Below are 14,840 nucleotides of genomic sequence, written 5' to 3' on the forward strand. Positions count from 1 at the left end.
AGGAGATGAGGGAGGACCCACTCCACCAGTGGAAATCAGTGGGAAGCCGGGTCCAGGCAGACAGACCCCCAAAGACAGCAAGCCACAGACTGGAGTGAGGTTTGCTGCCTGGAGAACATAAGGAAGAGTTGGGTGATTGCTGGAGAGGTAGTAGGTGGCTATCATGGAGGCTCTTGGCGGCCATTGTGGGAAGTCTGTATTTCCCTTAGTGGAGAACCACTCAGGCATGTTTAAAGGGACAGGGGAAGGAAAAGGCTGTCCTCAGTAATGGACAGAACTAGTGGGGGAGGGAAGAGTGGGTGGCCTGGGGGAGATAAGGCCAGGAAAATGGTGTAGGGGACTGATTCACACAGGACCTTCTCTGAGGGGAAGAGAAACTTCTGGAGAATTGTAAGCAAAAGAATAGCACAATTTGCCTTTGTCTTTTCCAGTGACCTGTCTAACTACTGTGCTTGGAAGAAACTGCTGGAAAGGGTGTGGGGACAGGGAGATTAATGAGGAAGCAGTTACAGAAAGAGTCTAAGATTATGATGGCACCTGGCTCAGTGTGATGATTGTGAAGGTGAGGAGGAGGAAATGGCCAGCATTTCTCCCCCACATTTAAATTAAGGTCTCATAAACCCTCCTTTGTGTGCGCTTGTACAAGTTTTGACAAGTAGTAATAGTTGTGTGACTACCATTACACTCTAGGCATAGGAGACTTCATCAGCTCCCAAAAACTCACGTGGCCCTTTGTTAACACCTGTTGTCCCAGATTCTCAACACAGACCCTTTTTTCTGTCCTTTAAGTTTTTATATTTACCTTAATGGCATTTAAATGGAATCCTACAGCATGTGGTCTGGCTGTAGAAATAAGAGGACTGGCTCATAGATGGGATGTGGCACATAGGAGGAAAACATCAAGTGACTCTAGTTTCTGGCTGGTGAAACTGGAAAGTGGTGATGCCTTTTGCTGGATGAGGAAGACTGTGTGATAAAATGTGGAGTTGGTGGTAAAAATAGATTTTTTTTCCTGTTTTATGGGGGGAGCTATTTGGACTTGATTTTTGAGGCTGGGTCTCACTAACTGAAGCTGGTCTTGGCCTTTTGAGCTTCCTGCCTGAGCCTCCATGGACTGAAATTACAGGTGTCTGATTTTCCAATCCTTGAGATGTCAGGTGACTGTTGCATGGTGTTTCTTTCTGGAATACCGAGGGAAACCTTGTCTCATAAAAAGAAAAAAAAAGGGAGAGGGAGATAGAGAAGAAGTGGAAAGGTGTTGGAAAGGGTAGGAGAAAAGATTTTCAAAGGGATAGTGTACATATAAAATGAACTAAACATGGCCAACCTCACTGGTAATCAAATGATAAGAATGAGGCCCTGTGTATCACCACCATGATCTAATACCTGAGCTAGGCAGCCAGGGAAGAAACACTTTTTACTGTATCAGATTGCAAATGTTTCCTTAATTTGTGATGATGAATGTGAATGAGGGCATGGGAAGGAACCACACTGCTGTTCCTGCTGGGAAAGACGATAACACACAGCACTTTCCTGAGAGGTAATTTGATAGCAAGAGCAAAAGCTTCTTTTTCCCTGAGGAATTAAAGAAGGAGGTAAATATTTATGAGAATAGATATTGTAGTATCATAACAGATAAAAGGGTGAACTTCTGAAATAAGTTAGAGAACTGTTACTATAACTTCAAGGAAATATATTAAGAGCTGCCCCCCAAAAAAGAGGGGGTTCTTTAAAAAATTAATTTTATTTAATGTGTGTTTCTTGCATGTATGTGTGTATACCACGTGACTACCTGGTGCCCTCAGAGGTCAGAAGAGGGCTTCGGATGCCCTGGAACTGGAGTTACATGCAAACTGCCCTGTGGGTGCTGGGAATAAAACCTGGGTACTCTGTAAAAGCAACAAGTGCTCCTAACTTGAGATATCTTCCTGGTCAAGAAAGTCAGTTTCTTAAAGAATACTGAGTAACATGAAAAATGCCCTTGAAAATTCAAAGAAATTTTAGGATCACATGGTCTTCATGATTTCGGTGTTGATCTGTGCAAGTGAGCTTTTTTGTCTTTTATTCTTTGTGTGAGTGTATGGGGGGGTTTCTGGGACTTAAACCCAGAGCCTAATACATGTGAGGCAAGTGGACTGCCATTAATTTATAGCCCCAGTACTCCCTATGTTTTTAGACAGGTCTTTCTATGTAGCCCTGTCCTGAAACTAGCTCTGTAGACCAGGCTGGCCCCAAACTCACAGAGACCCACCTGTCTCTGCTGCCAAAGTGCTGGGGTTAAAGGAGTGTGCCACCACACCTGGCTTTTTGATTTTACTTTCTGAGACAGTGTTTCTCTGCCTAAGCTGCCCTTGAACTTGTGATCCTCTGCTTTGCTCTCTCACATAGCTGGGATTATAATACTGTGCCTTGAGGCCTGTCTAGTCATTACCTTCTAGAAGTTCTGTAATGAATACACTCAGTCTTTCAGGTGTGATAGTTACACGTCTGTGGCTTCAACTATCTGCAGATCAAACATGGCATTTATAGTGAACGTGGACAGACTTTTTCTAGCAATCGTTCCCTAAACAAAAATAGCATAATGCCTCATATATTTACATCATGTTAGCTATTACAGGTCATCAAGATCCTTTGAAGTATATAGGTGTGTGTGTGTGTGTGTGTGTGTGTGTGTGTGTGTGTGTGTGTGTGTGTGTGTGGTTTTTGTGCCAACAGTATGCCACTTTCTATAAGGGGCTTGATTAGGCACAGATTTTGGTATCTAAAAGAAGCCCTGGACTGATCCCCAACAAATACAAAGCCATAGCTGCTGCCTGATGCTTTTGCCTTCATAAAACATGATGGGAAGAAAGAAACTCAAATAGCCTGGATAGGGAGATCAGGCAGGCACTTCAACAGTGACATAGCTAGAGAAACATTAAGACCTGAAGCACATCATTAACTCCTCCATCACTCATTTCCCTTCCTAAGCCCTAGTCTATCACTTTGTAGAGCCTAAAGTTTCCTCTGGAAACTATAATAGAGAAACCTTGCTGATCACTGAGATTCCTCCCAGATTGAAAATTCCACCTGTCTACAAATACAGCAATTATTTACCTTCCATTAAGAGCACTGATAATTCTGCCAAAAGACAGCCAACCCCCATGAAATCAAACAGAAAAAAAAAATAGTGCTGTACAACAGCATTACCTGAGATTAAGCCCATTTATGAGACAAAATCAAATGCCAAAAGGATTGGGTAGCCTATTATTAACAGTAACATTAAAAAAATCCTTGAACTTCTAGCAGGCACTTTAAAATATGTGTTTTTATTACTATAATCTTTCAGCATATTTTTAGTGGCAGCCATTAGCCCTCCTGCTGTTAATGGATTGTCAGCATTTCCATTAGAAACCCACTTTCTAAGAAATCTACATCTTGTCTACTCTAGTTTGAATCAAGCTCATAACTTGAGAATATTCTGCCTAAAGGGATGAAAGAATTTGAATCTTTAATGATAAACAATGGTGTCACACTTCACAAAATGTGCTACCCATGCAAAAGTAACCAGGCCTGGACTTGCAGTTTGTCCGATCTGTTTCTGCTGGACTGTCCAGGGTTATTCCCCTACGAAGGAACTGAATTGAATCCAATCAGGAGACAATTCATAATGAGCTTCCTGGGAAGAAAAGCACTTTAGAAATATAACAAATAATGAAGACCATGGCATGACATTTTCCAAGAGAAAAGGTATTTAAATTCAATCTTTTATTGTATTAAGAGGTTTCCATTTAGAAAGTTTTCCCAAGAAAATAATCCCGTTTATAGTCCTGTCCATGTGAAAGTAATTTTCTGTTTCCCTCCTACAAAGTTTTCCCTTTTAAGAAGTATTTAACATCCAGTGAGGCTGTGAATATCTTGATGAATACCTTTAAAGGCTTTCGTGTTTCTTATACATCCCTGGCACATGAGTTAAAATGAAGTGAAGAAAAAACAACTAGTATGATCTGGCTTGGACCTCATAAAAAAAAAATGAAACCCAAGAAGACAGAAGAGTCGGTGCTTCTACGCTGTCAAATCGATAAACATCAACAGCAACTAGCCCTTCACTGTGGTTGATGCGGTCTTTGTGCCAGGCTCTGTTATGAGGACATTATTATGAACTGGTTTAATCCTCTGGGCAAACCTAGGAGGCAGAAAGCTTCCTTTTCCCTTACAGGTGATGTGACTGAAGTGTAGAGATGCAGAAGAACTTGCCAAGGTGGGTGGGGCCCAAGACTGGGCCTAGGGCCTGGCTGGATCTGGGGCCAGGTCTGGGCTGGGCTGAGGCTGGGGCTAATGTCAGTCATGGAGCACTGGACTAGCATGTGTAAGGCACTTAATGTACCTTTAGAGAAAGAACTCAAAAAAGGAAACCCCTCTTGAAACAACAGTGACAACAGAAGAACTTTCCCAAGGCCGCACAACTAAGAAGACAGTCCATTAGGCTCTTTCAGAGTTGGAGGCTTTTATGTTTATTTAGTCTTTACTTGTACATTTGTATATTTTTAGAACTTTCAAAGAGTCTTAAGTGGAAAGGCTGGAAATGTGGTTGACCAGTAAAGCACTTGCCAGGTTCTGGGCTCAGTCCCCAGCATTGCAGAAAGAAAAATGTTCTAATGTGAAATCTAGTTCAGACACACAGACTTCACTTTATCTCTTTTATCAAAATAAAAATGATCCCCCAAACTAGTGGTGTGCCTGAAATGAAGATGACTATTTTATAAACAGAACAATAAATGTTGGCAAGGGTGTGGAGAAAGTAGAGCTCTTGGGCATTGTTGGTGGGGATGTAAAACAGTAGAGCTGCTGTGGAAAAGGGTATGAGAGTTCCCGAAACTGTTCAACACAGAGTTGCCATATGATCCAGCACTTTTGTTTCCATGTATATTCCCAAGAGAACTGAAAGTAGGAACTCAAACAGCTATGTGCAGAACACCAAAAGGTTCATTGCAGCATTCTTCACAACTGCCAAAAGTGGCATCTGTGGTTTTATCTTGCTTGTACAAAATAAAGCCTGTTTGAAGATCAGAGACTGGAGTTTGCCATTAGCTAACCATAGAGGTCTGGAGGTCTATACAGACAGACAGGAAGTGAGATGGCTGGGCAGAGGGAGGAAAATAGGCACGTTCATGTCTGTTGAGATGCTAAAGATGTAAGGTGTGGCAGTGACTTGCTCCTTCTCTCTGATCTCTTAGCATTTTCTTCTATGTCTGACTCTGGGTTTTTATTACTTAGACAAATTAAGAATTTCTTTCATATTTTGGCACCCAGTGTGGGGTGCTGTTAAATCCCAAGGGGAACCTGAGAAAACCCAGAGCCCTGGCCAAATCCTGGATGTAAGTCTGTGGGGCTGTATGGTTTTAACTGTTGGGTCACCTGGTCCACTGCTTCAGGAGGTCTTGCATGATAAAACCCTATTAGTCTGGAAGGAATTCACAAATAGTGGCAAGTGTCATTCTCTGACCTTCAGACAGACTTTATTTATACAAACAAGATATCACCATAGGCAACAACCCAACAGAGGAATGGATAAAGCAGATATAATGAGCACACAGAGGAAGACTGCTCAAGTTTTCAAAGCCTTTACAACATTGATCTATGCTACAACATAGGTAAACCTTGATGTATTAAGTATATTAAGTCAGATACAAGGAAACGGGGTCAAGTACTGTATGATTCGACTTATATGAACTACCTAGAGCAATCAATCAAATGCAGAGAGAAAGTAGGAGGGTGTTTTCCAGCAGCTTATGTGTGGGAAGTTTGTGCTTATAAGGAACAGTATCTGTTTGATATGGTGAAAACATTCTGGAGATGGATGGTATTGATGTTTACATGCTGGTATGAATGTACTTAAAACCACCCTTTGGTTGAACATGGTTAAAATGGGGCTGACAGTGTAGCTCAGTGGTAGAGCACTTGTCTAGCATGCATGAGGTTCTGGTTTTGATATTCACAGCTGAAAATAAGAAGTTAAACTGGGCGATGGTGGCACTCACCTTTAATCCCAATACTTGGGAGGCTGAGGCAGGTGAATCTCTGTGAGTTCAAGGCCAGCCTGGCCTACAAAGTAAGTTCCAGGCTTATCCAGAGCTACTCAGAAAGCATGTCTCAGGGGTAAAAAGTTAAAATAGTAAATTTTATGATATACATAAAAGCATATGCCACAATTTAAAAAAAAACAGCAGTGGACCTTACGTTATATAAATTCCTCATTTCTAATTCAGCTCCACAGTCATTTTTAAAAAACAAAATAATTGCATGTAACAAATGGCACATGTATGTCTGGTTGGCATGGGATCTGTTGAACTAGTCTGGAGCAAGATGATAAAATGGTTTAAATAAACCTGATCTAAGATAAACTAAAAATTTCAATGGACTTGAGATCTTTGTCTTTGGGTGTTAAAGAAAAGGCCCCATGTTTGGTAAAATAAAATGTACTCATTTCATTCCAAACAACAGGAAATAACTTTGTTTTTAGAGAATAAAGGAATATAGTGGCAGATCATTTAAAATGATATCATACCACCAGCCTGTGATTGAGGTGCTAATATTTAAAAAGAATGCTTCTGCTCTGTGAATTCAGATGCTCCAAAACAAAAATAATGGAGCTGCCTTAAGAAGACCAGTATCCAAAGCAAACCCTGCATGCTGGGCCAACATCCCTTAACCCAGCATCCTTCACTAACTGCCATTTGGAGACAAACAGCATCAACCCCAACATAAGCAATCATGCTTCAACATTGAACTCATGTAGAGCTCTTCTTTTGAGACAGAGGGTCATTCAGAGATAATACACACAAGGAGAGGTAACAGTGAGTCTTTGTCTAAAAGGTGTTACTGTTTGGATCTGGTCTGTCCTCCCAGGTGCCTATGTATTACAGGTTTGCTCTTGTGGACTGCTCTATTTGGAGGCCAAATGAGGAGTCTTCTCAGCATGGTGTGTGAACGCTGCCCCCCTTTTCTTTCCTTTTTCTCCCTTCCCTTAGGTGCCACAAGGTGAGTAGGTTCCTCCCACTCTTCTGCCACAAGCACAAAAGCCTTCCAAACAGTGAGCCCAAATCATTTTTTCATATTCCTCTCCCTTTTTCTTTCTCTGTCTCTCTCTCTCATAAAGAAAGCTTTATTTATGACACACATCCTAAGAATGTGTTGCACATGGTGCAACTACTACCTAAAATGTTCATGTATATTAAATTAAACTCACCTTAGTAGTGTGCAAGAAATAAACTTGTCTTCTTAAGTAGTCTTAGGTATTTTGTTACAGTAATGTAAAGCTCATTAACACAGAAGGCTTTACTTTGCTATTTGGGATGGATTATAGGCTACCTTCTGAGTATATCTTAAGATAACTTAGAAGAATCAATTAATAGTAGTTAAATACATAAAATTATGTAAGTAAAAAAATAATTATTTGGGGCCTGATATCCCACCAGTCAGACTGAATAAGTAGGAATTGGAAAGCCGATCACAGCAGTTAATAGTTTGCTGGCTTTAAATTCTTAAAATTGTCATTGTGGCAGACAGCCTCCAAGATAGCCTCCTAGGGCCCCATTCCTGCTCTTTACATCTTTATGTAGTGTCCTCCCACAATAGATAAGAAGCAAATTCAAATACTCCTTTGGCCCACCTCAGCAGCACAAATACGTGAGGCAGGTTAGGGAAGGCAAGCAAGGAAAATGATATGGCCATGGTAGTTAGCAAGTCAGACTCCTCCTCAAAGAAATATAAACACCAAGAAAGCCAAGTAATCAAGTAAGTCTGCTTTTGTTTTTGTTGTTTTTAGAGACATGTTGTTGCTATGTAGCCTAGACTGGCCTGGAGCTCACATAACACAGGCTGGCTTGGAATGGTAAAGTTCTGCCTATTGGATTTGATCTCCCAAACACTAAACTGTATCCAGTGCCATAAGCAAAGGAAGACCGTGTATATGTAGAGTTTAGGTCTCACTCGATGAAGAACTGTTTGTGTGCAGAACCAACTGTAAAGTACATGCAAAGCTGCATATCAATCCCATGGTACCAAATTTCGAACCTTAAATCTTCTATTTTGTGCCTTTCTAAGACTAGATTATTTGTATCAGTACTGTAGTTGCAGGTAATGCAGGTCCCCTGTTTTAAGAAATGAGTTCCAGTCACAAATCCACAAATAAAGAATTATTATAATAATAGCATATTCATGAAAAGCAAATTACTTATCTTGGCGTTTAACATCCTTGTAACTATTCCTGTACTTTTAATGTCAACAGAAAAAAAAAGTAATGTCTAAGTCTGGCTGATACAGTAAATTAATGTTAATAACAGTTTTGACACTAATAGCAAGTTTTTAAAAGAAAAACCTCCAGTCTCTAAGCTGGGTTTCATTTCTTAAGACTCACCTCCGCTTGCTGTCACCAGACTTCCTAATAACAATTCCAGCTGCCTTTTCGTCTTTGCTGGGAGCCTGAAAAGACTGCAGGTATAACGTTGCTATGAAATGATATCCTTTGCCTGCCTTTGCTCACCCCAGGTGGAGAAAGTATCCACCCAGTTATCCATCCACTCAGTGAGCTACAATCTGGGGGCTTCTGACAGAGCCACACTCCTGAAGCACCGTAACCAAATGAGCTGTTATGTGGCTTCATTAAAAACCACTCTCTGTTTCTTCAGAGTCAGAAAATTGTGAAGAAGCAAAGGCATACCCTGGATCAAAAGGGAAAGTTCAGAATTCATATACTAATGAGAAGAGAACGGAGAGAGTCTGTCTTTGTGGTCTTCCCTAGTGCCATGCATAGACAAGAATGGGAACAAATGGGCCATGAATGAAATCATCTGAACTGAAAATGAACCAAAAAAGTGAGAAGGAGACCAGTGTATGGTTTCTGCTCTCCTGCCAGTCCTTGCTGGGAAGTCTTAATAGCTCAATTAGCCCTTCCTTTCAAACTCAGCATACAGTTAGAATATAGGTAGCTTAGAACACCTTCTATAACATGGTAGAGGCCAATGGGCTATAAGCATCTCTTCCAATTCTCAGAACATTGTTCTTTCTGTAAATAACTGAGTGTTTTACTTCTAGATAATCTTATAATGAAGGAACTCAAATGAGCAAAGACACTAGTAACAACTCAAATACAATCAAGTGGACATAGATTCCTTAGAGTCCTCATATAATAACAGGAAATCTTGGCTGTTTCACATTAAGGAAAGCAAATGGACCAATTTCTTTGTGTTTTAAAAAGAAAGTTAGCTTGGGGATAGAAAGCCCCAGCAACCTGTCTCATCTCTCCACACTTAGATGTGGGGTCACAGCTGTGCACAGGATGTATGGCTTTGTTACACAGGTACTGTATACCAAGCCCAGTTCCTCATGATTATGCAGCAAGTACTCTTATTGGCTGAGACAGGAGGATTGCTGGGGCTTCCCGACTTCCATCATAGCCAAGAAAACAGAAATGGAGAAGACCCTACTTACTGTGCCATTTGGCACCATACTGAGGGATGAATCAGTAACTGAATAAGGACATGGACTTGGAGTGACGTGAAATGATGTTCAATGAAAGGCCACTGATAAAGGACATTCTTGAGTAGTTCCATGAAAGGAAGATAAGCTGAAAATACCTGCCATTTCTACACCAATTAAAATAACTACATACCCATGCACCATCTGGCCCAAATAGTTCCAGGAAGTTGCCAATGAATTCTCTTGATTTTTCTTCCCACTTTTGAATTAGGTCATGACTCTTTTCTTCTACTCTGTTAACAAATTCCTTTGATCTTTCCTCCACATTCTTGACCTTTTCTTTCATCTTGTCCACTTGGTTCTGGAAACGATACTTCTTCTCCTGGTGAAAATAAATGGAATAGATTGTTTCAAGAGAACAACAGAGAAGACTATCTCTGTGGGTAATATTTTATATCAAGGGTTGCTCCTAATGTAAAGAGTAGATGTCATTATTTCCTATGGGCTAGATTGATAGGAAAACACATGTCTTGACCATCAATCTCTTTGGATATATAAAAGGAAGTGCAAATGTACAATGTTCAACCTGTTCAACATTTATGAGTTGAAATCGTCTGAGAACAGAATACAAAACTACAGAACTACCCTTTATTGAGCAAATAACTCTACTCAATTCTTCTGGAACTTAGATAAAATGATGCTCAGAGTCTGCCTGAAAATTCAGTTTTACTGAGGTTGTACTAAAACCAATAGTGTTTATATTGAGTTGTCCACTGACTGGGTGTAGAACCTATGTCTCACGCTGAGATTTTTGTTATCATATTTTTCATGAAGCTAATTAAAGTGCATTGGTTTCTTTGGATATAAAGAAAGCTTTTATTTTGATTGCTTCACTGGATTTTTGTGCTTAGAGACTCTATACAATGATGTTGTCTACCTATGTTCCAAGAAGCCATATTGTGTTGAGCAAAACACTAGCCACCTCTGAGCCACAGTTTTCTAATCAATAAAATGGGGGTGATAATCATTCCTACTTCACAGGGTTGTTGTGACAACAAGGTAAGGTCATGCATGCAAATGTGTAGCTCATAGCCTGGCATTTGCTCCACATATATTAGCTACATGGTTGTCATAAAGTACCACAGGCATTTATCTACATTACCTAATAAACATGTTATCTAAACAATGAAAATAATATCACACAAAGGGTCTTCCCTTTTGAAATCTCAATATATGCTCTCTAAAGGAATCAGTTTTCTTGACTGTGGAAATCAAGCTCATTTTGTACTTTAGAATTTTGTAAAATACCTCAACTATGAAACTAGGTCAAGATTCCCCAATTTAGACTGTATTGCAACCTCAGGCTGGGGCTGCATATGAGCTGGGTGTGTTGCTACTGCAATATATAATGATAAATATGTGCTACAGGAAGGTACTGTCTTCTATCATGTACAGTGTGGTCTGAGGGGAGTTGTTTAACCTTCTTGGCTTCTGTTTTCTCCCCTCTAAGTTGGACAGTGTCATTACACACCCCCAGTAGGCTTATCACAAGTATTAAAGGAGATAATGCAGGCGAGCCACGTAGATGGGAATGTGATGGGCTATGGATAAGTGTTAGCTGTTGTCTTCATATCATGCGCTTCCACGTTTTGTTCAGCACTGGAAATGGCTATTTGGTTTAGTGCTCAGTGACAGCACATAACAGTAGAGTGAGCACTGGGCTAGGAGTCACAAGCTTTGGAGGGGTACTGCCACCTCCACCTCTCCCTCACCCTCTCTTGGCCTTGTCTACTCTCTGGGCTCTGTTTTCCTTATCTCAAAGTCAAGGGACATGGATTGGATGACTGGTCTTCATCAGGTCTCTGCCACTTCTGAGGTTCTGTGATTCATTTACACGCCCATCCAACACATTCAATTTCCTCGCTGAGTTGCAGCCAGAGTTGTTGTCACAGAAAGGCAGTAAGCACACCCCCACTGTCCTCACGGTTCCCTGAGCTAAGTGGCTTATCTAAAGACCATTTAAAGAGAGTGAGCAATAACTTTTGGAAATGGCTTGCTATGCTTGGATGGTTGACTGAATTCAATTTAAAAGAACAGACAGTTTAATTTATTGAAATAACCAGGGCTTTATTCTCTCTAAGATACCAAATCATCACGTTAGCTGAATTCTTTTCAGCCACGTGTTTGGGTGCCACTCGAACCCGGCATTTTCCATTTTGTTGCCTGGCTTGTATGAAGTTAGAGGCGCCTGAATCCCAACACTCCCTGCTTTATCAGGACAATGAATAATCACTGACTTACTATTAATGAGCCCCTCCTATTTTGAAGGTACCAATGATCAGTTGTGTAAGATGCTAGATAATTAGAGCTGCACATAATTATAAATGCCTACTTTTGCAGACAAATCACCCTTTGAGAATACAGTATCTATTTAGGGGCTGGAATTCTATATGCATGGAGAGCGTTTGTTTGGATCAAAATCATGGGCTCCTTGGAAGCCTGGTAACCTCAGTGGTCCAGACTCACTAACATCAACCCCCAACCATCCAGCTACTCTCTTTGCCTTGTAACAGCTTGTTTTGCTTGTTTTAAAGATTGTTTTAACAGAGCTCTATTATTAAACTAACAGCAGCTCTGTGGGAACAATAAGGTAGAAATACAAAAGGAAGCCAAAGGCTTCAGGCTTTATTTAAGCAGCTGTAATTTCTCTGGACAATAAAAAACGGCTGTTAAGGTTTCTAATGAGCATCTGTAAGGCCTTAATAAAATGAAAATTGTAAAACGTTAAAACAAGAAAGCATTTTCTCTGGGCTTAGCATCTCATTGCTTCCGCCCGCCTTCCTTTCCTTTGAGAAGACAACACTTGCCTTTCCCAAGGGGCAGATGTTCCAGAAACCCGTTGCCACATCTGAAAACTAAAGAGGGGGTTTGGGGGCAGGGGAGGGAAGCAAGGAAGCTCCGTTATAAAATGTGAAGCTGCCTATGCTCTTGTTTGAACACTGGTTTCCTCAAATATATATATTTATATCATTACTGAGCCAGGTGTGTTGGCGCATGTCTGAATATCTAGCACTTGGGAAGCTGAGGCAAGAGGGTCATGATTTGGGGGCCAGCCTGGACAATACAGCAAGACCCTCTCTCAAAAACTAAAACACACCATTGGGTTTTAAATGTAGATTAAATGAGACAATAATGAAAAGCTTTAAGAGAACTACACAGTGCACAGGAAATAACTAACAGTCATGATAATATAATATGGTGGCTGTCAGAGTACATGGAATAGAACCCTTACATTTATAAAGCTGACATTGAGTTCCTTGGCTGTGTATCCTCTCTGGAGATTGCGCCGGGCATATACGTCATAGTCACGGACAATTCTGGTGATGATGTCTGATGTTGAAATGCCTTCTGTTCTTTGAGTTGGAACAAACATGCCTGTGCAAGTAACAATAAAAAGATAAAGATGGGATTACCTCAGCCAGCCTCTTTCCTTTAATGATCTTTTTTGTTTTTTTCTTGCTGGATAAAGTTGGAGCTTTTGGTGAGGCAGGTAAGCCTTTTCTGGCCCCAGCTCATAGGCATCATGCCAGACTTGGTCCAGGAGACACCATCCACTCACCTGCCTCCTGACATTTGCTCATGCTCAGCTCTTTCTTTCTATCCTAGGTACCCATTTCCTACCCCTGTCATCCACAAAGTTCTTCCTCACCCTCAATGATCCACCTTCAAGGTTGTACCACTGTGAAATCTTTCCTGAAATTAACACGAGAACCCACAGCATTTTGGACGTAAGGGTATCTTCAGATAACAAAATCAAATGTCTGATGCATGTTTCTGTGTGTGTGTGTGTGTGTGTGTGTGTATTTGTTTCTTAAAAAACCAGAAGTGTATATTTTGAATGAAGTTATGCTTTCATTGTCTTTGTATTCCCAGTGCCCAGATCAGTGCACATGAAGGTGCTCAATTAAATGCAAAGAGAATGTGTAAGTGAATGAATAATAACAACAGAGTCACTGAATGAGTCAGATCACAGTGAATCTTCTTCCCTCTGGAAGTCTGCATCATATTATCTCCACAGGAAAAGAAGGGTCATTGTTGTCTCTGTCTAGGGATATGTGTGCGAGGTGCTAGATGATTTTATTGCCTCTAAAAATCCTCTCCTGCATGGTACTTTCACCACTCCAAGACCCTTTCATCTGGAATATGAGGAGAAGAGTGGAAATAAATAAGCACAAGGGTGCCAAGTTTTAATGCTTCTAGTCGATGTCCTTAAAGTCAAAGACAAATTGGTGTTTACCAGCAACACAGGCTACACATGTGTCACAGATGCCAACACAGTAAGAACTGAATTCATGCTCGAAATTCTGTTGTCAACCAAAATCAGGTATTGGCAATTGAGAAATTTCTAGTTCATATCATTCTGACCTCTTAGATCTGTCCTATATCAGCTGCATGGTAAAGCCTGAGGACGAGAGTACTGTGTTCTCAGTTTATGGCAAGTCACTCAGACCTCTGAAGGTAAGCTGCTTGACTTTAGTTTCCCTCAATTAAGAAGTTAGCTAGACAAATCTGGGCCATTGTTCTTTCCCGTTGTCCATATTTAATCAATGTATATAACAAACCAGTTCCTCAAATGCTTCTGTAATTCAACCACTTTTCTCCATCTTTAGCCAAACTCAAACCAACTTGTTCAAAGATTACATCAAGAGCCTCAAAATCAGTCCTTAGCAATGTCACAATGTGTGTGGGGGGGGGGCGCACACACAAGCCCATAAATATAGGTACCCAGGGAGGCTAAACAAGGGTATCAGATTCCTGGAGCTAGAGTTACAAACAGTTGTGAGCTGACTGGCATGGATGGTAGGAACTGAACCATTTGGTCCTTTCCAAGAGCAGTAGGTACTCTTAACCACTGAGATGTATCTCCAGCTCCAGTGATGTCATTTTTGCCCACTTAAACATGCACAGCCAAGATACACAAAGTCACCCTTCTAAATGTAAGTTGCATGCCTGCCTGCCCATTCCTCTTCATTGGCTTTCTACTATGTTTAGAATAAAGCCTTTAACTTGGTTCTACCACAGCTTACATGGTCCCCTTCCTGTACTTCCTTCTAGTCTTAGTCTCATCTCCCAGCCTCTCCTCTTTACACTTTCAGCCAAGGCTCCTGTACTATCCAAAGGACTGGGATTGTTTTGCTTATAGTCTGTGGTAATTTGAATGTAATTGGTCCCCATAAGCTCATAAGGAGTGGCACTATTAGAAGGTATGGTCTAGGTGTGGAGTAGGTGTGGCCTTGTTGGAGGAAGTATTTTACTGTGGAGTTTGAAATGTCCTTTGCTCAAACTCAAACTATGCTCAGTGTGGAACAATTAACTTCCTG

General features: G+C 40.8%; 1 protein-coding gene across 3 annotated transcripts in view; it reads right to left on the reverse strand.

Moving 5' to 3' along the window:
- Window positions 1-14,840, reverse strand: part of Pcyt1b (phosphate cytidylyltransferase 1B, choline) — a 90,225-nt gene that overhangs the window by 918 nt on the left and 74,467 nt on the right. For all 3 annotated transcript variants that reach the window (XM_051179270.1, XM_051179268.1, XM_051179269.1), the window contains exons 6-7: window positions 12,752-12,894; window positions 9,653-9,841 (exon numbers count right to left, since the gene is read on the reverse strand). In XM_051179270.1, coding sequence (XP_051035227.1) covers window positions 9,653-9,841; window positions 12,752-12,894 — 332 coding nt within the window. The remainder of the gene's footprint in view (window positions 1-9,652; window positions 9,842-12,751; window positions 12,895-14,840) is intronic.

This window comes from Phodopus roborovskii, unplaced genomic scaffold (assembly GCF_943737965.1).
Source record: "Phodopus roborovskii unplaced genomic scaffold, PHOROB, whole genome shotgun sequence".
Lineage (NCBI taxonomy): Eukaryota > Metazoa > Chordata > Mammalia > Rodentia > Cricetidae > Phodopus > Phodopus roborovskii.